Genomic DNA, 26,341 nt, shown 5'->3' on the forward strand with positions numbered 1-26,341 from the left:
ACAATGAGGAGGAAGGTCACCACCAGCCTCTCGCCAACAATGAGGAGGAAGGTCACCACCAGCCTCTCGCCAACAATGAGGAGGAAGGTCACCACCAGGTTCTCGCCAACAATGAGGAGGAGGGTCACCATCAAGCTCTCGCCAACAATGAGGAGGAAGGTCACCACCAGGCTCTCGCCAACAATGAGGAGGAGGGTCACCATCAAGCTCTCGCCAACAATGAGGAGGAAGGTCACCACCAGGTTCTCGCCAACAATGAGGAGGAGGGTCACCATCAAGCTCTCGCCAACAATGAGGAGGAAGGTCACCACCAGGCTCTCGCCAACAATGAGGAAGAAGGTCACCACCAGGCTCTCGCCAACAATGAGGAAGAAGGTCACCACCAGGCTCTCGCCAACAATGAGGAGGAAGGTCACAACCAGGCTCTCGCCAACAATGAGGAGGAAGGTCACAACCAGCCTCTCGCCAACAATGAGGAGGAAGGTCACCACCAGGTTCTCGCCAACAATGAGGAGGAAGGCCACCACCAGGCTCTCGCCAACAATTAGGAGGAGATTCACCACCAGACTCTTGCCCACAATTAGGAGGAAGGTCACCACCAGGCTCTCTACCGAGTCAAAGTTCAGGTTAAAGCCTGGATATGGCTGTCACTTGGCTTCTAATCATGCAGATGTCCCTGTCACCATTACCAGCATCAGATCCAACTCTGCAGGGTGGGCATACCTGGCTATAAGGGATATATCTGTCTGCAGGGGGGGGCATACCTGGCTATGAGGGATATATCTGTCTGCAGGGGGGGGGGTATACCCGGCTATGAGGGGTATATCTGTCTGCGGGGGGGTTATACCCGGAAATGAGGGATATATCTGTCTGCAGGGGGGGGGCATACCTAGCTATGAGGGGTATATCTGTCTTCGGGGGGGGGGGGGGGGGGGGGGGGCATACCCACCCAGCTATAGGAGGTATACCCAGCTATAGGAGGTATACCTGGCAGCAGGAGGTATACCTGGCTACGGCGGGCATTGTATCTGACTACATTGGGCATACCTGGCGGCATTTCTGTCTAAAGGGGCATATCTAGCTATAAAAATCATTGCCACTTGCTAGAGGGGGCATATATTGGCACAAAGGGGCAATGTATCTGGATAAAGGGGGCATTAGAGATTAGTCGGCAGCAGAGAGCAGAGAGCAAAGGATTACACAGTGGGACCTATGTGAAAGCCAGTATTCAGAGGTCAGTGCTGACTTCAGAGGAGATAGCCTGGTGATGTAGCTGTAAATTAACTCTTTGTTGTCCTGTTTTGGTTCCTCAACTCCCTCCACCCCTCCCCTCTCCATAGAGAACCATGAAGACAGGGGGGGAGCTTTTAACTGCTTTGTCATGATAAAAATGCATTTTTTGCCTAATAAACCCAATTACAAAGTTTAAAAAAAAAAATTGCCTGTACTATTGATTTCTGCAAAAAAAAAATAATTTAAATGACAGTGACACTTTAAGCATTAGTACTGGCGCATGTGAGTCACAATGTAATGGGGGGGGAGGGAGATCTGATATGACACTTTATACACAGACTCTATTGTGGCAGTGTGATGCCTTATTTAGTAAATGTTTTTAACCATTCGCATCCTGGGGGGTACCTGGCTGGAGCATCTCATCACATGGGGGTGCTTGGCTTCAAAAGGACGAGAAATACTGCATTAGACTTTACCTTCCAGCCTCCTGATGAGCTCAGGGTAATGTCTTCTCAGATACACCAGGAGCCGGTCCTTGTCTTCATCTCTCCAGGATCCCATATAATAGTAAAGTTGTCGCATCTGGATCCGACGGGTAATGATGTTGCGCAGTATGTTATACTGTTCATGTGTCAGCAGCTTCCACTGATAGAGATGATCCAGGAGCGGGGCCACAGGAGTCAGACGCTCTATCAGCTCAGCACGATGTCTGTCCACAAAATGATCCTCATCTGTAATGAGAGAAGCATTATCACTCAGACATCCTCGGATTTGTTTTTTACATCTATAGACAGAAATAGTATCTAAGTAATCACCCTAGGAAGATGGTGGAGTCCCTCCCAAGGAGTCAGGTGCTTCATGTAAGTTGAATGGTTGGACAGGATGAACTCTTGGATGCTATTCTTGATTCTATATGTGACAGATTTCTAGCTCGGGGTATCTGGCTGCCTTGGTACATTATCATAAGGATAAGGTGATCAATATGGAAAGAAAGCAGTTGTTTACACCTAGGAACAGAACTACAACTTTACGCATTCCCTTTGTTTCCACGTTTTGTCCCTTAGTAAGATAGTAAGATAGGGAATATATTGAGGAAAAATTGGAATATATTACAAAGAGGTTGTTTGGGGGTGGAGGCTTTTTAATCCCTCCCCAGTTATGTCCTATAAGAGAATTTGCAATATTAGGGATCTAGTGGTGTAATCAGATATAGGTGTCTGTAAGGGCCCTGTTCAGACTAGGCTCAGTCTATGTAAATCTGCTTGTTTCCCCTGATTCCAGGTCTAGTCTGTAGTATATATCATTACCTGTCCATGTGGACTGTGCTATGTGGGGGAGATGACCAATGAAATTGGTACGTATACAAAAACATAAAAAGCACCATTGGGACGGGTAAGGTGGAGCTGCCTATCCTGAAAGATTTTATGGAGGCAAAACATTCGATTACTCAGCTTAAGTTTCAGGTAGCTGACCATGTCCCACCCCTTGTTCGTTATAAAGTGTCCCTGTCGTTATAAATTTCAAAATCTAAAATCAACAGTAGATGTGATAAGGCAAATTTGCAATTTATATTCATTATTATTTTTTTAGTTATCATGGAAAACACGGCAATTCCTGTTTTTTCCTCAAAATACAGGAAACAGTCAGAGAACAGGAAGTCCTGTGTATCCCGGGACACCTGAGCCCTCACAGAGAGAAGGCGGTTATGTGATTGACGGACACACTAAGCCGTGACTGTACTGGCCGGAATTCCTGTGTTTAGTCTCTTTTTTTCAACCAGTACAAGTAACATGGGTGGAGGAGGAGCAAATGTCTTTCGTGTTGGGCATTGCGGAGGAAGGACTCAAGCTAGACAGCTCTCCACAGTGGTCCTATTTGGGCCCTGGCCCTCTGCCAGGTCCCCGTACCTCAGTTCAGTCTTAGCTAGAACCCCGTGTGGGAGGGACGCAAGACAGTACGCCGCAACCAACTTTCTCACAAGTGACGCTACACAACACTAAACCAGAGACAACCTCAAACCACGCTGTGGGCTAGGAGAAGTAACAGAGCAGGACAGTATCCACGAAAGCCAAAGAGCTAGGAACTGATCTATGAAACACTAAAATTGTACGTGGCACTTAAGAAAATTAATGAAGGTCGGGTGCCAGCAAGCATGCCAGAGGTCCGCCAAGCAGAGGCGTATATATAAGCACAAAGGCTGCAGCGCTCCAGTAGGTAGTGGAAAATCTGTGCAAAAATTTATTCCCATCTCAAAATACAAAGAAAGCGACGATTCTGACCACAGCAACGATCATAGCTTTCACGGGAATACATTTTTACACTGATTTTCCACTACCTACTGGAGTGCTGCAGTCTTTGTGCTTATATAGGAACTGATCTAGATAGAGCAAAGTTGCAGTAAGCATATGAACTCCATCTCACAGCACGGGTGTCAGCAGGGAACCCTCAGCATTCCGCTCATTCCAGGTAACAAGGTCTGAGGCCTGTGCCACCCATTAGGGAGGTTCAGCCAAGTCTAGTGGGCATAAGTGGTGTGAAGACTAAGTAAAAGTCAATACACGGGCATATGTGTTCTCTTCTTCTTCTAAGTATTCTTCTACCTCATCCTCCAACATCCCAGCAGAGCACAGTACTACATGGGTTGAGACTCTCACGGCATCCTCCTCTCTACTACTCTGCTTCTTTGTATGACTCAGCACACTACCCAGTCGGTACAACTATACCCTACACTGCACTTCTACTACAGATCAGGTCACTGTATTGTCAAGTATTTATCGGGAACCATTGTCAAGTGTGTGATCAAGTACTTTATCCAAGAAACTTCATACTGTTGAATCTGTATGACCTGCTGCACATTTAGAACTAGTAAACCAGCTTTCCTTACGTTAAAGAGACTCTCTGATTTCTCATTATCCACCGACACAGCACACGCCACATCCTTGGGATACTTCCCCTTTCTGTGGGTAGCGGTTCCGATAGTCCGGGAGGGTTACTACACCGCTCTGGCCATCCATGATCACTCTAACCCCAGGGACCCGTAGCAGTCCGGCAGGACACTGACCAAAGGGGAAAAGGGTACAACCAGCCTTGTCAAAAAAAAAAGCAGGCGTGCCATCACACCTGTGTGCCCACTGGGCACTGGTGTCACGAAATAACACTCCAAGGTCTGGCTGTATCTCGGCCAACCACCTCCGGCGTGGAGTCACACTTAACCACCTAGCAAGTGATCGGCCGTTCCTCCGACATAACATCACACAAGGGCTTAACCACCACATATATATGTGACAGGGAGCAGTGATACCAAGCTGAGCAGTATACAGTATGTATATATATATATTTATTTATTGTGACTCCTGCATGTGTGCCTGTCTACCTCAGGAGACCCTTTCCTGCTACCTAATCCCTTACAATATATATATATATATATATATATATATATATATATATATATATATTAATTATATATTATATATTTTTATATATGTCACAGGGAGCAGTTATACCAGGCTGAGCAGATAATGTGATAATGCTGGTACTATGAGAGAGATGGACAGATATACCGTATATATGTGACAATAAGCAGCAGTTTTGGGGTGTGAGACTGAGCTGATATCTATAATATAGGAGGAAGTATCGGAGTGAGCTGGTATATACATTATACTGGAGATATACCTACAGGGGGAGTATCAGTGTGAGCTGGTATATACATTATACTGGAGATATACCTACAGAGGGGAGGATCAGTGTGAGCTGTTATATACATTATACTGGAGATATACCTACAGGAGGGAGGATCAGTGTGAGCTGGTATATACATTATACTGGAGATATACCTACAGGAGGGAGTATCAGTGTGAGCTGGTATATACATTATACTGGAGATATACCTACAGGGGAGAGGATCAGTGTGAGCTGTTATATACATTATACTGGAGATATACCTACAGGAGGGAGTATCAGTGTGAGCTGGTATATACATTATACTGGAGATATACCTACAGGGAGGAGGATCAGTGTGAGCTGGTATATACATTATACTGGGGATATACCTACAGGGGGGGGTATCAGTGTGAGCTGGTATATACATTATACTGGAGATATACCTACAGAGGGGAGGATCAGTGTGAGCTGTTATATACATTATACTGGAGATATACCTACAGGGGGAGTATCAGTGTGAGCTGGTATATACATTATACTGGAGATATACCTACAGGAGGGAGGATCAGTGTGAGCTGTTATATACATTATACTGGAGATATACCTACAGGAGGGAGGATCAGTGTGAGCTGTTATATACATTATACTGGGGATATACCTACAGGGGGGAGTATCAGTGTGAGCTGGTATATACATTATACTGGGGATATACCTACAGGGGGGGTATCAGTGTGAGCTGGTATATACATTATACTGGGGATATACGTACAGGGGGGGGTATCAGTGTGACCTGTTATATACATTATACTGGAGATATACCTACAGGGGGGAGTATCAGTGTGAGCTGGTATATACATTATACTGGGGATATACCTACAGGGGGGAGTATCAGTGTGAGCTGGTATATACATTATACTGGAGATATACCTACAGGGGGGAGTATCAGTGTGAGCTGGTATATACATTATACTGGAGATATACCTACAGGAGGGAGTATCAGTGTGAGCTGGTATATACATTATACTGGAGATATACCTACAGGAGGGAGGATCAGTGTGAGCTGGTATATACATTATACTGGGGATATACCTACAGGAGGGAGGATCAGTGTGAGCTGGTATATACATTATACTGGAGATATACCTACAGGAGGGAGTATCAGTGTGAGCTGGTATATACATTATACTGGGGATATACCTACAGGGGTGAGTATCAGTGTGAGCTGTTATATACTGTATACTGGGGATATACCTACAGGGGGGAGTATCAGTGTGAGCTGTTATATACATTATACTGGAGATATACCTACAGGAGGGAGTATCAGTGTGAGCTGGTATATACATTATACTGGGGATATACCTACAGGAGGGAGGATCAGTGTGAGCTGTTATATACATTATACTGGGGATATACCTACAGGAGGGAGGATCAGTGTGAGCTGGTATATACATTATACTGGAGATATACCTACAGGGGGGAGGATCAGTGTGAGCTGTTATATACATTATACTGGAGATATACCTACAGGAGGGAGTATCAGTGTGAGCTGTTATATACATTATACTGGGGATATACCTACAGGGGGGAGTATCAGTGTGAGCTGTTATATACATTATACTGGGGATATACCTACAGGGGAGAGTATCAGTGTGAGCTGTTATATACATTATACTGGAGATATACCTACAGGGGGAGTATCAGTGTGAGCTGTTATATACATTATACTGTTATACCTACAGGGGGAGTATCAGTGTGAGCTGTTATATACATTATACTGGAGATATACCTACAGGGGAGAGTATCAGTGTGAGCTGTTATATACATTATACTGGAGATATACCTACAGGAGGGAGTATCAGTGTGAGCTGGTATATACATTATACTGGGGATATACCTACAGGAGGGAGGATCAGTGTGAGCTGTTATATACATTATACTGGAGATATACCTACAGGAGGGAGGATCAGTGTGAGCTGGTATATACATTATACTGGGGATATACCTACAGGAGGGGGGGGGTATCAGTGTGAGCTGGTATATACATTATACTGGGGATATACCTACAGGGGGGAGGATCAGTGTGAGCTGGTATATACATTATACTGGAGATATACCTACAGGGGGGAGGATCAGTGTGAGCTGGTATATACATTATACTGGGGATATACCTACAGGGGGAGTATCAGTGTGAGCTGGTATATACATTATACTGGAGATATACCTACAGGGGGGGGTATCAGTGTGAGCTGTTATATACATTATACTGGAGATATACCTACAGGAGGGAGGATCAGTGTGAGCTGTTATATACATTATACTGGGGATATACCTACAGGAGGGAGGATCAGTGTGAGCTGTTATATACATTATACTGGGGATATACCTACAGGGGGGAGTATCAGTGTAAGCTGTTATATACATTATACTGGGGATATACCTACAGGGGGGAGTATCAGTGTAAGCTGTTATATACATTATACTGGGGATATACCTACAGGGGGGAGGATCAGTGTGAGCTGGTACATACATTATACTGGAGATATACCTACAGGAGGGAGGATCAGTGTGAGCTGGTATATACATTATACTGGGGATATACCCAGGGCCGCCATCAGGAATTTCGGGGCCCCATACAACCAAAGTGTCTGGGCCCCCCACATTAGTAAAAAAAAAAAAAATAGTGTGTTCGCCCCACGCCTTGCTGGGAGGTATAATTTGGTTCAGATCAATTCTAGAGAACTGGCTCATATACCCCATTTTCCCCAGTGGCTTAAAATGTAACCTCTGTTATACCGTTATAAAATTGTAGAAACTAAATGTGAACAAGGTGCAATTCAAATAGACACTTACTTGTATAGCTGCCTCTTGTGCTCTGTATGCAGTGCATTATACTCACCCTTGCAACGTACAATTTATAGCGTGTCTACAAGCCCAGCGGGGCTCATTATGATGGAGACTAAAACTTATACAAGAGTGGGGTAGGGGTTCCCCTGTATTCGGAATGCTGTTGAGTACTAGGCAATGGCCCGTTTGGGGTTATTGAATTTCGAGGGTCTGGGGGGCTGTTTGATTTGTATATGTTCACCAATATCCCCCCCCCCCCCCCGGGTATGCTCACTAACATAGAATATGTTGATAAGGCTAATATAATGAGGCTATTCCATGTTAGTGAGCATATACAAATCACACCCCCCCCAGGCAGACTAGTTTAGCTCACCCAAGACAGTGATAGCGAATACATGGCGGTGAGAACGCTTTCTAGGAGATCCTGTTTGTGCAGCAGAGGTGTCTTTATCCTGCTCTGCATAGACCCTCGTAATTCAATAATCCCAGACGGGGCATTGCCGAGCACTCAACAGCATTCTGAATACAGGGGAACCCCTACCCCACTCTTGTATAAGTTTTAGTCTCCATCATAATGAGCCCCGCTGGGCTTGTAGACACGCTATAAATTGTACGTTGCAAGGGTGAATATAATGCACTGCATACAGAGCACAAGAGGCAGCTATACAAGTAAGTGTCTCTTTGAATTGCACCTTGTTCACCTTTAGGTTCTACAATTTTATAACTGTATAACAGAGGTTACATTTTAAGCCACTGGGGAAAATGGGGTATATGAGCCAGTTCTCTAGAATTGATCTCACACACAGACACCAGCACACATGTATACAGACACCAGCACACATGTATACAGACATACAGACACCAGCACACCAGGGCACGATGAAGTTTGAACTTCTGCAACCTGGAGAAATCACCTGATATCACCTGCAGTCCTATGTAACACCACATAACACAGTTGTATCTCTGAGTACAGATAATGTAGTAGATTTCACCTGCAGTCCTATGTAACAGCACAGATAACACAGTGATATCCCTCTGAGTACAGATAATGTAGATGTCACCTGCAGTCCTATGTAACACCACAGATAACACAGTGATATCTCTGAGTACAGATAATGTAGTAGCTGTCACCTGCAGTCCTATGTAACACCACAGATAACACAGCGATATCTCTGAGTACAGATAATGTAGTAGTTACCTACAGTCCTATGTAACACAACAGATAACACAGTGATATCTCTGAGTACAGATAATGTAGTAGCTGTCACCTCGGGGCGCCCCTACTAAATGATGTTCTACAAAATAAGAAAAGTGTCATACAGTGACTCACAGGTGATGTCTTCTTTGATCTGAGGCGTCACTTTCCCTTTTCCTCTCCATCCGGCCCAGACCTCCATGATGATTCCTTCCAGATACGTTTCATCCCCTTAGAACCTGCGAGACAAACAATTTAGGCTCCGCACATTTCTAGCAACTTCCTTTCCTTTCTCCCCCCTGTAGGCTCCCATAGTAACTGCGCTGTGTGGGATGCCCCCTGTATGTAGGATTCCCAGCTGTGCCCCCATGAGCTAATAATGCCCCTAGAGGTACCCCCATGAGCTAATAATGCCCCCAGAGGTGCCCCCATGAGCTAATAATGCCCCTAGAGGTGCCCCCATGAGCTAATAATGCCCCTAGAGGTGGCCCCCATGAACTAATAATGCCCCCAGAGGTACCCCCATGCACTAATAATGCCCCCAGAGATGCCCCCATGAACTAATAATGCCCCCAGAGGTGCCCCCATATACTAATAATGCCCCCAGAGGTGTCCCCATATACTAATAATGCCCCCAGAGGTGCCCCCATATACTAATAATGCCCCCAGAGGTGCCCCCATATACTAATAATGCCCCCAGAGGTGTCCCCATATACTAATAATGCCCCCAGAGGTGCCCCCATATACTAATAATGCCCCCAGAGGTGTCCCCATATACTAATAATGCCCCCAGAGGTGCCCCCATATACTAATAATGCCCCCAGAGGTGCTCCCATATACTAATAATGCCCCCAGAGATGCCCCCATGAGTTAATAATGCCCCCAGAGGTACCCCCATATACTAATAATGCCCCCAGAGGTTCCCCCCATGAGCTAATAATGCCCCCAGAGGTGCCCCCATACACTACTAATGCCCCCATACACTAATAATGCCCCCAGAGGTGCCCCCCATACACTAATAATGCCCCCAGAGGTGCCCCCCATACACTAATAATGCCCCCAGAGGTGCCCCCATATACTAATAATGCCCCCAGAGGTGCCCCCATATACTAATAATGCCCCCAGAGGTGCCCCCATATACTAATAATGCCCCCAGAGGTGCCCCCATATACTAATAATGTCCCCAGAGGTGCCCCCATATACTAATACTGCCCCCAGAGGTGCCCCCATATACTAATAATGCCCCCAGAGGTGCCCCCATACACTAATAATGCCCCCAGAGGTGCCCCCATACACTAATAATGCCGCCAGAGGTGCCCCCCATATACTAATACTGCCCCCAGAGGTGCCCCCCATATACTAATACTGCCCCCAGAGGTGCCCCCATACACTAATAATGCCCCCAGAGGTGCCCCCATACACTAATAATGCCCCCAGAGGTGCCCCCCATATACTAATACTGCCCCCAGAGGTGCCCCCATATACTAATAATGCCCCCAGAGGTGCCCCCATACACTAATAATGCCCCCAGAGGTGCCCCCATATACTAATGCCCCCAGAGGTGCCCCCATATACTAATAATGCCCCCAGAGGTGCCCCCATACACTAATAATGCCCCCCGAGGTGCCCCCATATACTAATACTGCCCCCAGAGGTGCCCCCATATACTAATAATGCCCCCAGAGGTGCCCCCATATACTAATACTGCCCCCAGAGGTGCCCCCCATACACTAATAATGCCCCCATATACTAATACTGCCCCCAGAGGTGCCCCCATATACTAATACTGCCCCCAGAGGTGCCCCCCATACACTAATAATGCCCCCAGAGGTGCCCCTAAAAAAACAAACATCCTACTCACCTAATCCGCGCTGTGCAGGCAGCAGCTCTTCCTCCTCTTCTTCGGGCTCCATCTTGCGAGCCGCAGGGACGGGACTTCCGGCAGGCGTGATGACGTCACATGAACACGCCTGCCGGAGAGGTCACGTCCCGGTCTCCCATAGGCTGCTGGTATGAAGTGCCGGCAGCCTATGGGAGAGAATACAGGAGGAGGACGCTGACAGGTCCTTCTCCTGTATTCTGATCGCTTCAATGTTCCGCCCGCTCAATGTGCGGGCGGAACATCAAAGCGATCAATGCATCCGGAGAAGCTGCGCGGCCGCAGCTTCTCAGGATGCTCAGAAACAGGTGGCAAGGGGGGCCGTGCGGGCCCCCCTAGCGTAGCGGTGGGGGGCGGCGGCCGGCGGGCCCGCCGGGCCCCCCCCCCGTGTCTCTTAGGGTCCGGGCCCCATACGGCAGTACCACTTGTACTGCCCTATCGGCGGCCCTGGATATACCTACAGGGGGGAGGATCAGTGTGAGCTGGTATATACATTATACTGGGGATATACCTACAGGAGGGAGGATCAGTGTGAGCTGTTATATACATTATACTGGGGATATACCTACAGGAGGGAGGATCAGTGTGAGCTGTTATATACATTATACTGGGGATATACCTACAGGAGGGAGTATCAGTGTGAGCTGGTATATACATTATACTGGGGATATACCTACAGGGGGGAGGATCAGTGTGAGCTGGTATATACATTATACTGTTATACCTACAGGAGGGAGGATCAGTGTGAGCTGTTATATACATTATAATGGAGATATACCTACAGGGGAGAGTATCAGTGTGAGCTGGTATATACATTATACTGTTATACCTACAGGAGGGAGTATCAGTGTGAGCTGGTATATACATTATACTGGGGATATAATACAGGAGGGACTATCAGTGTGAGCTGGTATATACATTATACTGGAGATATACCTACAGGGGGGAGTATCAGTGTGAGCTGGTATATACATTATACTGGGGATATACCTACAGGGGGGAGTATCAGTGTGAGCTGGTATATACATTATACTGGAGATATACCTACAGGGGGGAGTATCAGTGTGAGCTGGTATATACATTATACTGGGGATATACCTACAGGAGGGAGGATCAGTGTGAGCTGTTATATACATTATACTGTTATACCTACAGGGGGGAGTATCAGTGTGAGCTTGTATATACATTATACTGGAGATATACCTACAGGGGGGAGGGGTATCAGTGTGAGCTGTTATATACATTATACTGGAGATATACCTACAGGAGGGAGTATCAGTGTGAGCTGGTATATACATTATACTGGAGATATACCTACAGGAGGGAGTATCAGTGTGAGCTGTTATATACATTATACTGGAGATATACCTACAGGGGGGAGGATCAGTGTGAGCTGTTATATACATTATACTGGAGATATACCTACAGGAGGGAGGATCAGTGTGAGCTGTTATATACATTATACTGGAGATATACCTACAGGAGGGAGTATCAGTGTGAGCTGGTATATACATTATACTGGAGATATACCTACAGGAGGGAGTATCAGTGTGAGCTGTTATATACATTATACTGGAGATATACCTACAGGGGGGAGGATCAGTGTGAGCTGTTATATACATTATACTGGAGATATACCTACAGGAGGGAGGATCAGTGTGAGCTGTTATATACATTATACTGGAGATATACCTACAGGGGGGAGTATCAGTGTGAGCTGTTATATACATTATACTGGGGATATACCTACAGGGGGGAGGATCAGTGTGAGCTGGTATATACATTATACTGGAGATATACCTACAGGAGGGAGTATCAGTGTGAGCTGGTATATACATTATACTGGAGATATACCTACAGGGGGGAGTATCAGTGTGAGCTGGTATATACATTATACTGGAGATATACCTACAGGAGGGAGAATCAGTGTGAGCTGTTATATACATTATACTGGAGATATACCTACAGGGGGGAGTATCAGTGTGAGCTGTTATATACATTATACTGGGGATATACCTACAGGGGGGAGGATCAGTGTGAGCTGGTATATACATTATACTGGAGATATACCTACAGGGGGGAGTATCAGTGTGAGCTGGTATATACATTATACTGGAGATATACCTACAGGAGGGAGTATCAGTGTGAGCTGTTATATACATTATACTGGAGATATACCTACAGGAGGGAGGATCAGTGTGAGCTGTTATATACATTATACTGGAGATATACCTACAGGAGGGAGGATCAGTGTGAGCTGTTATATACATTATACTGGGGATATACCTACAGGGGGGAGGATCAGTGTGAGCTGGTATATACATTATACTGGAGATATACCTACAGGAGGGAGGATCAGTGTGAGCTGGTATATACATTGATACTCCCTCCTGTAGGTATATCTCCAGTATAATGTATATACCAGCTCACACTGATCCTCCCCCCTGTAGGTATATCTCCAGTATAATGTATATACCAGCTCACACTGATCCTCCCCCTGTAGGTATATCCCCAGTATAATGTATATAACAGCTCACACTGATCCTCCCTCCTGTAGGTATATCTCCAGTATAATGTATATACCAGCTCACACTGATCCTCCCCCCTGTAGGTATATCTCCAGTATAATGTATATACCAGCTCACACTGATACTCCCCCCTGTAGGTATATCCCCAGTATAATGTATATACCAGCTCACACTGATCCTCCCCCCTGTAGGTATATCTCCAGTATAATGTATATACCAGCTCACACTGATACTCCCCCCTGTAGGTATATCCCCAGTATAATGTACATAACAGCTCACACTGATACTCCCCCCTGTAGGTATATCCCCAGTATAATGTATATACCAGCTCACACTGATACTCCCCCCTGTAGGTATATCCCCAGTATAATGTATATAACAGCTCACACTGATACCCTCCTGTAGGTATATCCCCAGTATAATGTATATAACAGCTCACACTGATACTCCCCCTGTAGGTATATCCCCAGTATAATGTATATAACAGCTCACACTGATCCTCCCCCCTGTAGGTATATCTCCAGTATAATGTATATACCAGCTCACACTGATCCTCCCCCCTGTAGGTATATACCCAGTATAATGTATATACCAGCTCACACTGATACTCCCCCCTGTAGGTATATCCCCAGTATAATGTATATACCAGCTCACACTGATACTCCCCCCTGTAGGTATATCCCCAGTATAATGTTATACCAGCTCACACTGATCCTCCCTCCTGTAGGTATATCTCCAGTATAATGTATATACCAGCTCACACTGATACTCCCCCCTGTAGGTATATCCCCAGTATAATGTATATACCAGCTCACACTGATCCTCCCCCCTGTAGGTATATCCCCAGTATAATGTATATACCAGCTCACACTGATCCTCCCCCCTGTAGGTATATCTCCAGTATAATGTATATACCAGCTCACACTGATACTCCCCCCTGTAGGTATATCCCCAGTATAATGTATATAACAGCTCACACTGATACTCCCTCCTGTAGGTATATCTCCAGTATAGTGTGAGCTGTTATATACATTATACTGGGGATATACCTACAGGGGGGAGTATCAGTGTGAGCTGGTATATACATTATACTGGAGATATACCTACAGGGGGGAGGATCAGTGTGAGCTGGTATATACATTATACTGGGGATATACCTACAGGGGGGAGGATTAGTGTGAGCTGTTATATACATTATACTGGGGATATACCTACAGGGGGGAGTATCAGTGTGAGCTGGTATATACATTATACTGGAGATATACCTACAGGAGGGAGGATCAGTGTGAGCTGGTATAACATTATACTGGGGATATACCTACAGGGGGGAGTATCAGTGTGAGCTGGTATATACATTATACTGGGGATATACCTACAGGGGGGAGTATCAGTGTGAGCTGGTATATACATTATACTGGGTATATACCTACAGGGGGGAGGATCAGTGTGAGCTGGTATATACATTATACTGGAGATATACCTACAGGGGGGAGGATCAGTGTGAGCTGTTATATACATTATACTGGGGATATACCTACAGGAGGGTATCAGTGTGAGCTGTTATATACATTATACTGGGGATATACCTACAGGGGGGAGTATCAGTGTGAGCTGGTATATACATTATACTGGGGATATACCTACAGGGGGGAGTATCAGTGTGAGCTGTTATGTACATTATACTGGGGATATACCTACAGGGGGGAGTATCAGTGTGAGCTGTTATATACATTATACTGGAGATATACCTACAGGAGGGAGGATCAGTGTGAGCTGGTATATACATTATACTGGGGATATACCTACAGGGGGAGTATCAGTGTGAGCTGGTATATACATTATACTGGGGATATACCTACAGGGGGGAGTATCAGTGTGAGCTGGTATATACTGTATACTGGGGATATACCTACAGGAGGGAGGATCAGTGTGAGCTGGTATATACATTATACTGGAGATATACCTACAGGAGGGAGGATCAGTGTGAGCTGGTATATACATTATACTGGGGATATACCTACAGGGAGGATCAGTGTGAGCTGTTATATACATTATACTGGAGATATACCTACAGGGGGGAGGATCAGTGTGAGCTGGTATATACTGTATACTGGAGATATACCTACAGGAGGGAGGATCAGTGTGAGCTGGTATATACATTATACTGGAGATATACCTACAGGAGGGAGGATCAGTGTGAGCTGGTATATACATTATACTGGGGATATACCTACAGGAGGGAGGATCAGTGTGAGCTGGTATATACATTATACTGGGGATATACCTACAGGGGGGAGTATCAGTGTGAGCTGGTATATACATTATACTGGGGATATACCTACAGGGAGGATCAGTGTGAGCTGTTATATACATTATACTGGAGATATACCTACAGGGGGGAGGATCAGTGTGAGCTGGTATATACTGTATACTGGAGATATACCTACAGGAGGGAGGATCAGTGTGAGCTGTTATATACATTATACTGGAGATATACCTACAGGGGGGAGGATCAGTGTGAGCTGGTATATACTGTATACTGGAGATATACCTACAGGGGGGAGGATCAGTGTGAGCTGGTATATACTGTATACTGGAGATATACCTACAGGAGGGAGGATCAGTGTGAGCTGTTATATACATTATACTGGGGATATACCTACAGGGAGGATCAGTGTGAGCTGTTATATACATTATACTGGAGATATACCTACAGGGGGGAGTATCAGTGTGAGCTGTTATATACAGTATACTGGGGATATACCTACAGGAGGGAGGATCAGTGTGAGCTGGTATATACATTATACTGGGGATATACCTACAGGAGGGAGTATCAGTGTGAGCTGTTATATACATTATACTGGAGATATACCTACAGGAGGGAGGATCAGTGTGAGCTGTTATATACATTATACTGGGGATATACCTACAGGGGGGAGTATCAGTGTGAGCTGTTATATACATTATACTGGGGATATACCTACAGGGGGGAGTATCAGTGTGAGCTGTTATATACATTATACTGGGGATATACCTACAGGGGGGAGTATCAGTGTGAGCTGTTATATACATTATACTGGGGATATACCTACAGGGGGGAGTATCAGTGTGAGCTGTTATATACATTATACTGGGGATATACCTACAGGGGGAGTATCAGTGTGAGCTGGTATATACATTATACTGGAGATATACCTACAGGGGGGAGTATCAGTGTGAGCTGTTATATACATTATACTGGGGATATACCTACAGGAGGGAGTATCAGTGTGAGCTGTTATATACATTATACTGGGGATATACCTACAGGAGGGAGGATCAGTGTGAGCTGTTATATACATTATACTGGAGATATACCTACAGGAGGGAGGATCAGTGTGAGCTGGTATATACATTATACTGTTATACCTACAGGGGGAGTATCAGTGTGAGCTGGTATATACATTATACTGGAGATATACCTACAGGAGGGAGGATCAGTGTGAGCTGGTATATACATTATACTGGAGATATACCTACAGGAGGGAGGATCAGTGTGAGCTGGTATATACATTATACTGGAGATATACCTACAGGAGGGAGGATCAGTGTGAGCTGGTATATACATTATACTGGAGATATACCTACAGGAGGGAGGATCAGTGTGAGCTGTTATATACTGTATACTGGAGATATACCTACAGGGGGGAGTATCAGTGTGAGCTGGTATACACATTATACTGGGGATATACCTACAGGGGGGAGTATCAGTGTGAGCTGGTATATACATTATACTGGGGATATACCTACAGGGGGGGGGGGTATCAGTGTGAGCTGGTATATACATTATACTGGAGATATACCTACAGGAGGGAGTATCAGTGTGAGCTGTTATATACATTATACTGGAGATATACCTACAGGAGGGAGGATCAGTGTGAGCTGTTATATACATTATACTGGGGATATACCTACAGGAGGGAGTATCAGTGTGAGCTGTTATATACATTATACTGGAGATATACCGACAGGGGGGAGGATCAGTGTGAGCTGTTATATACATTATACTGGGGATATACCTACAGGGGGGAGTATCAGTGTGAGCTGGTATATACATTATACTGGAGATATACCTACAGGAGGGAGGATCAGTGTGAGCTGGTATATACATTATACTGGAGATATACCTACAGGAGGGAGGATCAGTGTGAGCTGGTATATACATTATACTGGAGATATACCTACAGGAGGGAGGATCAGTGTGAGCTGTTATATACTGTATACTGGAGATATACCTACAGGGGGGGAGTATCAGTGTGAGCTGGTATACACATTATACTGGGGATATACCTACAGGGGGGAGTATCAGTGTGAGCTGGTATATACATTATACTGGGGATATACCTACAGGGGGGGGGGTATCAGTGTGAGCTGGTATATACATTATACTGGAGATATACCTACAGGAGGGAGTATCAGTGTGAGCTGTTATATACATTATACTGGAGATATACCTACAGGAGGGAGGATCAGTGTGAGCTGTTATATACATTATACTGGGGATATACCTACAGGAGGGAGTATCAGTGTGAGCTGTTATATACATTATACTGGAGATATACCGACAGGGGGGAGGATCAGTGTGAGCTGTTATATACATTATACTGGGGATATACCTACAGGGGGGAGTATCAGTGTGAGCTGTTATATACATTATACTGGGGATATACCTACAGGGGGGAGGATCAGTGTGAGCTGTTATATACAGTATACTGGGGATATACCTACAGGGGAGAGTATCAGTGTGAGCTGTTATATACAGTATACTGGGGATATACCTACAGGGGAGAGTATCAGTGTGAGCTGTTATATACATTATACTGGGGATATACCTACAGGAGGGAGGATCAGTGTGAGCTGTTATATACATTATACTGGGGATATACCTACAGGAGGGAGGATCAGTGTGAGCTGTTATATACATTATACTGGGGATATACCTACAGGAGGAAAGAGATCCGGAGCGTACATCGAGATAAGGCACTGTCAGATTCGGGCGCAGGAGTCTTGGAGAAAAACACAATTCCCCTAAAAAGAAAGATAACATTATGAACAACTAATAATAATAATGTAAAAGAAAACGTCAGAGCTGTAGAGGATGGCTGGAGGGGCTGCTATATAGCTATGTAGGCCAGAACATATAGGCGTTCCCAGGTCTGTGAAGTGCAGCAAGCTGGGACGTCTCCTCACTCTCTTTCTACTTCTGGAAGATCAGCTTCCAACTAACTGTACATGAAAGGGGACAGGGATGGGAGGGGGAGCGAGGAGGTGTTACAGCCATCAGCACTTGAGGGGCTTGTAAATGCCTCTATGACACTTCACACCAGAGAATAGAAGCATTTCTCTACATTCTGGAAGCACAGACAGATATATGGGTTTTATTCCATAGCAATGGTAGCATAATTCAATACGTGGTGGTATTAGTCAGTGAGTGGTGGTAATATTTGTCCCTTGTAAACTGGTTCTGTTGGTATTATTTGTCTTAGTATACTGGATTTGGTCAGTAACAGTATTGTGGTAATGTTAGTGGTCAGGGTGTGGCGGTAATACCATAGTCGCCCCTTGTATACGGGTATTATTGGTCTCGGTATAAAGGATTTGGTCAGCTACAGTGTGAGGCTATGTTCACACGGAGCGGCCGGGCTCTGCAAATATCATCTTTCTGGCCGCAGTGTTCTGATGCGGGCGCATCAGCGCGCGCCCGCATCAGAACTTCAGACAGCACACAATGAAGCAAGCGGCCGGAGCCGCTCGCTTCATTGTGTGAACTGACAGGAATGGACATTGTGTAAACTGACACTAAATTGCGGCCGCAGAAAACTGACATGTCAGTTCTTTGCGGTGCCGTATGGGATCTCGGGCGGAGCGTATACTATGTGTATACGCTCCGGCCGGGATCCCATAGGAGATAAGGCAGTGTTCCACACCATACTTTTACTTAGTGTGAACATAGCCTGAAGGTGTTAAATATGGTAATAATTTTTGATCCTTATGTACTGGTGCTATAATGCTCCTCCTAATGCCATATATATATATATATATATATATATATATATATATATATATATATATATATATATATATATATATATATTTATTTATTTTAAAACCATGTAACATAAGTTTAGGACTACACTTCAGTGGTCAGTTGGGGGGGGGGAGGCAATCAAAAGTTTTCTATGGGGCCCAGCCAATTCTAGATATGCCCCTGAGTCTGAACAGTATACAGTATATATGTGACAATAAGCAGCAGTGTCTGAGGGGCTGAGCTGATATCTATAATATAGGAGGGAGTATCAGTGTAAGCTGTTATATACATTATACTGGGGATATACCTACAGGGAGGATCAGTGTGAGCTGTTATATACATTATACTGGGGATATACCTACAGGAGGGAGTATCAGTGTGAGCTGTTATATACATTATACTGGAGATATACCTACAGGAGGGAGGATCAGTGTGAGCTGTTATATACATTATACTGGGGATATACCTACAGGAGGGAGGATCAGTGTGAGCTGGTATATACATTATACTGTTATACCTACAGGGGGGAGTATCAGTGTGAGCTGGTATATACATTATACTGGAGATATACCTACAGGGGGGAGGATCAGTGTGAGCTGGTATATACATTATACTGGAGATATACCTACAGGAGGGAGGATCAGTGTGAGCTGGTATATACATTATACTGGGGATATACCTACAGGGGGGAGGATCAGTGTGAGCTGTTATATACATTATACTGGGGATATACCTACAGGGAGGAGGATCAGTGTGAGCTGTTATATACATTATACTGTTATACCTACAGGGGGGAGTATCAGTGTGAGCTGGTATATACATTATACTGGGGATATACCTACAGGGGGGAGGATCAGTGTGAGCTGTTATATACATTATACTGGGGATATACCTACAGGGGGGAGGATCAGTGTGAGCTGTTATATACATTATACTGGAGATATACCTACAGGGGGGAGGATCAGTGTGAGCTGTTATATACATTATACTGGAGATATACCTACAGGGGGGAGGATCAGTGTGAGCTGTTATATACATTATACTGGAGATATACCTACAGGAGGGAGTATCAGTGTGAGCTGTTATATACATTATACTGGGGATATACCTACAGGAGGGAGGATCAGTGTGAGCTGGTATATACATTATACTGGAGATATACCTACAGGGGGAGGATCAGTGTGAGCTGTTATATACATTATACTGGGGATATACCTACAGGAGGGAGGATCAGTGTGAGCTGGTATATACATTATACTGGGGATATACCTACAGGGGGGAGGATCAGTGTGAGCTGTTATATACATTATACTGGAGATATACCTACAGGAGGGAGGATCAGTGTGAGCTGTTATGTACATTATACTGGGGATATACCTACAGGGGGGAGTATCAGTGTGAGCTGGTATATACATTATACTGGGGATATACCTACAGGGGGGAGGGGTATCAGTGTGAGCTGGTATATACATTATACTGGGGATATACCTACAGGGAGGAGGATCAGTGTGAGCTGGTATATACATTATACTGGAGATATACCTACAGGGGGGAGGATCAGTGTGAGCTGTTATATACATTATACTGGGGATATACCTACAGGGAGGATCAGTGTGAGCTGTTATATACATTATACTGGGGATATACCTACAGGAGGGAGGATCAGTGTGAGCTGTTATATACATTATACTGGGGATATACCTACAGGGGGGAGTATCAGTGTGAGCTGGTATATACATTATACTGTTATACCTACAGGAGGGAGGATCAGTGTGAGCTGGTATATACATTATACTGGAGATATACCTACAGGAGGGAGGATCAGTGTGAGCTGGTATATACATTATACTGGAGATATACCTACAGGGGGGAGGATCATATACATTATACTGGAGATATACCTACAGGGGGAGTATCAGTGTGAGCTGGTATATACATTATACTGGAGATATACCTACAGGGGGAGTATCAGTGTGAGCTGGTATATACATTATACTGGAGATATACCTACAGAGGGGAGGATCAGTGTGAGCTGGTATATACATTATACTGGAGATATACCTACAGGAGGGAGTATCAGTGTGAGCTGGTATATACATTATACTGGGGATATACGTACAGGGGGGGGTATCAGTGTGAGCTGTTATATACATTATACTGGGGATATACCTACAGGAGGGAGTATCAGTGTGAGCTGTTATATACATTATACTGGAGATATACCTACAGGAGGGAGGATCAGTGTGAGCTGTTATATACATTATACTGGGGATATACCTACAGGGGGAGTATCAGTGTGAGCTGTTATATACATTATACTGGAGATATACCTACAGGAGGGAGGATCAGTGTGAGCTGTTATATACATTATACTGGGGATATACCTACAGGGGGGAGGATCAGTGTGAGCTGGTATATACATTATACTGGGGATATACCTACAGGAGGGAGGATCAGTGTGAGCTGGTATATACATTATACTGGGGATATACCTACAGGGGGGGGGGGGTATCAGTGTGAGCTGTTATGTACATTATACTGGAGATATACCTACAGGAGGGAGGATCAGTGTGAGCTGTTATATACATTATACTGGGGATATACCTACAGGAGGGAGGATCAGTGTGAGCTGGTATATACATTATACTGGGGATATACCTACAGGAGGGAGGATCAGTGTGAGCTGTTATATACATTATACTGGAGATATACCTACAGGAGGGAGGATCAGTGTGAGCTGGTATATACATTATACTGGAGATATACCTACAGGGGGGAGGATCAGTGTGAGCTGTTATATACTGTATACTGGGGATATACCTACAGGAGGGAGGATCAGTGTGAGCTGGTATATACATTATACTAAGGTATATACCTACAGGGGGGAGTATCAGTGTGAGCTTGTATATACATTATACTGGGGTATATACCTACAGGGAGGAGTATCAGTGTGAGCTGTTATATACATTATACTGGGGATATACCTACAGGGGGGAGTATCAGTGTGAGCTGGTATATACATTATACTGGAGATATACCTACAGGAGGGAGTATCAGTGTGAGCTGTTATATACTGTATACTGGGGATATACCTACAGGAGGGAGGATCAGTGTGAGCTGGTATATACATTATACTGGGGATATAATACAGGAGGGAGGATCAGTGTGAGCTGTTATATACATTATACTGGGGATATACCTACAGGAGGGAGGATCAGTGTGAGCTGGTATATACATTATACTGGGGATATACCTACAGGGGGGAGTATCAGTGTGAGCTGTTATATACATTATACTGGGGATATACCTACAGGGGGGAGTATCAGTGTGAGCTGTTATATACATTATACTGGGGATATACCTACAGGGGGGAGTATCAGTGTGAGCTGGTATATACATTATACTGGAGATATACCTACAGGAGGGAGGATCAGTGTGAGCTGTTATATACTGTATACTGGGGATATACCTACAGGAGGGAGGATCAGTGTGAGCTGGTATATACATTATACTGGAGATATACCTACAGGAGGGAGGATCAGTGTGAGCTGTTATATACATTATACTGGAGATATACCTACAGGGGGGGTATCAGTGTGAGCTGGTATATACATTATACTGTTATACCTACAGGGGGGAGTATCAGTGTGAGCTGGTATATACATTATACTGGGGATATACCTACAGGGGGGAGTATCAGTGTGAGCTGGTATATACATTATACTGGGGATATACCTACAGGAGGGAGGATCAGTGTGAGCTGGTATATACATTATACTGGGGATATACCTACAGGAGAGAGTATCAGTGTGAGCTGGTATATACATTATACTGGGGATATACCTACAGGGGGGAGTATCAGTGTGAGCTGTTATATACATTATACTGGGGATATACCTACAGGAGGGAGGATCAGTGTGAGCTGTTATATACATTATACTGGGGATATACCTACAGGGGGGGTATCAGTGTGAGCTGGTATATACATTATACTGGGGATATACCTACAGGAGGGAGGATCAGTGTGAGCTGGTATATACATTATACTGGAGATATACCTACAGGAGGAAAGATATCCGGAGTGTTCATCAGGGAGAGGCACTGTCAGATTCGGGGTCGGGCTTTGTAGAGATTGATATGATCCCCCTAAAAAAAAAAAAAAGATAAAATTTTCAATATCTAATAATAATTTCAGAGGAGACGTCAGAGCTGTAGAGAATGGCTGGAGGGGCGGCTATGTGGCTATGTAGGCCAGAACATAGAAAAACACCTTTAATCTATGATGTAAAGTCACATAGGCGTTCCCAGGTCTGTGAAGCACAGCAAGCTGGGACGTCTCCTCACTCCCTTTCTACTTCTGGAAGATCAGCTTCCAACTAGCTGTAGATGAAAGGGGACAGGGATGGGAGGGGGAGCGAGGAGGTGTTACAGCCATCAGCACTTGAGGGGCTTGTAAATGCCTCTATGACACTTCACACCAGAGAATAGAAGCATTTCTCTACATTCTGGAAGCACAGACAGATATATGAGAGGTACCAGGCGTCTCCATGATCTAACAGCATCTAATAGTGTCAGCAGTCTGGAACCTGAACTGCTGCTGACAGATTCATTTCAGGATGGCTTCTCATCTCCCTCAGCCTGTTTGCTGCTGCCAAAGATGGAGAAGAAACTCACAGGTATAAAGTCCCATTGACTTTAAATGCTTAAAGGAGAAGTCAGGCAAATGTTTTAACTTGCAAAAAAGGAGTCTGTGGAGTCTCGGTTGCGAGTCTCAAAACAGGGTAATAGCCAGATATCCCTAGCCTGTTGCCAAGGGGCGCCTCCAGATGGGGAGAGCACTGAGCCACCCTGATACATAGTCCCACTTGGTTGCAAGTACTAGAACACAAATAAGGAAACAACAGGGTGGCCCCCTTTATGTCAAAGTCTAAATCTGTTGCAAGTTTAGTGACATGATAAGGGTTTACCATGGCAGACATCCATCCACAGACAGCAGTTTTGGGGTATTTGCCCCTCGTCAGTGTGGAGCAAGATTCTGGCTAGCCGGGGCAATGAAAAATAGACCAACAAGACACAGCAATCACTGAGCTCTCGGTCTCGGTTGCAAGTCTCAAAACACAAGAATAGCCAGATATCTCTAGCCTGTTGCCAAGGGGTGCCTCCACTCGGTTGCGAGTACTAGAACATAAACACCAGGGTGGCCCCTATTGTTTAAAAGTCTAACTCTGTTGTGAGTATAGCGACATGACAAATGATTTAACTTGCCAAGAGTCAGGGGCGTGGGGGCACACACACACTTTATAAACAAGTGTTACTTACCTCTCTCTGTGCCCTCATGTGCCGCCTCACAGATTTCAAGATCCTGCCTGAAACCCATTCTCACTTGAGTTCTGATATTGTCACAACTCTGGGAAAATGTCCGACATGGCTGGTGGACTGCCCCATCTGCCCCATCCCAATCACTGCTTGGCTGAGCAGACAGTCCATCAGCTAAGTCGTGACATCGCTTGAGCCTTGGATCCTAGAGGGTGAGGCAGCGCTTCGGAGGTACAGAGAGAGGTAAGTTAAGCTTCTTCCTCTCTAACCCTGCTAGAAATTTTCAAATATTTCCGGACGGCTCCTTTAAGAATGCAGATAATTTTTGTTATTATCTTTCTCATTTTCCACATTCCTTATAGCTGTAACTTTTTTATTTTTTGGTCTCTGGGGCCAAAGGTTCCCCATCCCTGCCATAGACAATGCATGGAGTTTGTGGAGACCTATAGCTCATGCAGCGGGTTCTGCTCTCCACAGGGGCATCCTAGAGGTGGACATCCTGTGATCAGACACTTAGGGCTGTATTATAAAGCCTGATCAGTAATGTAAACGATCGCTGATCGGCTAGTTTACTAAGTCTATAACACGGCCTAGCTATTGTGCAGCAAGGGTTACACATTATATATATATATATATATATATATATATATATATATATATATATATATATATATATATATATATATATATATATATACAGGTCATTTACCGATCACTAGTAGCTTTCTGGATATTTCTGGTTTTACATCTTCTACTTTTTGCTTCTTTGCCTTTGGTTTGGGTCGCACAGCCACACCTGATGTTTGCGCCTTCATGTTTAACTTCTCCATGGTTTCAGAATCTGTAGAGACATAACTGTAACCTGGTTTATATGTCTGACTACTGGGGCACACCTGGCTACAATTGTGTATGTGGCTCCAATGGGCATATCTGGCTGCAGGGGGCATATCTGACTACTGGGGGCATATCTGACTACTGGGGGCATATCTGACTACTGGGGGCATATCTGGCTGCAGAGGGGCATATCTGGCTGCAGGGGGCATATCTGACTACTGGGGGCATATCTGACTACAGGGGGCATATCTGACTACAGGGGGCATATCTGACTACTGGGGGCATATCTGGCTGCAGAGGGGCATATCTGGCTACTGGGGGCATATCTGGCTACTGGGGGCATATCTGACTACTGGGGGCATATCTGACTACTGGGGGCATATCTGACTACTGGGGGCATATCTGGCTGCAGGGGGCATATCTGACTACTGGGGGCATATCTGACTACTGGGGGCATATCTGACTACTGGGGGCATATCTGACTACTGGGGGCATATCTGACTACTGGGGGCATATCTGACTACTGGGGGTATATCTGACTACTGGGGGCATATCTGTCTAAAGGGGCCAAATACGGCTAAAGGAAGTAATGCATCTAGCTATAGGGGGCATTGTACCAGGCTAGAGGGTGGGCAATATTATATATACTGACTACAAGGGGCATTATTATATGACATTACTTGAGTATTATTACTGGGGCCTACAGATCAGTCACATTGCTAAGGGGGGATCTGATCTCGGAATAAACTGGTACCAGCGACTTTATACAGAGCCTATCGGAGTGT

The 26,341-nt window shown here is 44.9% G+C and overlaps 1 protein-coding gene across 5 annotated transcripts in view; it reads right to left on the reverse strand.

Moving 5' to 3' along the window:
- LOC138800535 (uncharacterized) overlaps nt 1–26,341 on the reverse strand; it is a 127,190-nt gene that overhangs the window by 74,350 nt on the left and 26,499 nt on the right. For all 5 annotated transcript variants that reach the window (XR_011364473.1, XM_069982282.1, XM_069982281.1 and 2 more), the window contains exons 6-9: nt 25,432–25,563; nt 23,469–23,552; nt 18,323–18,406; nt 1,710–1,964 (exon numbers count right to left, since the gene is read on the reverse strand). Coding sequence is in view for 4 of the 5 variants with exons in the window: in XM_069982282.1 (XP_069838383.1) it covers nt 1,710–1,964; nt 18,323–18,406; nt 23,469–23,552; nt 25,432–25,563 (555 nt within the window). In the remaining variant the exon portion in view is untranslated. The remainder of the gene's footprint in view (nt 1–1,709; nt 1,965–18,322; nt 18,407–23,468; nt 23,553–25,431; nt 25,564–26,341) is intronic.

The sequence above is a fragment of the Dendropsophus ebraccatus genome, chromosome 9, assembly GCF_027789765.1.
Source record: "Dendropsophus ebraccatus isolate aDenEbr1 chromosome 9, aDenEbr1.pat, whole genome shotgun sequence".
In the NCBI taxonomy this organism is placed as follows: Eukaryota; Metazoa; Chordata; class Amphibia; order Anura; family Hylidae; genus Dendropsophus; species Dendropsophus ebraccatus.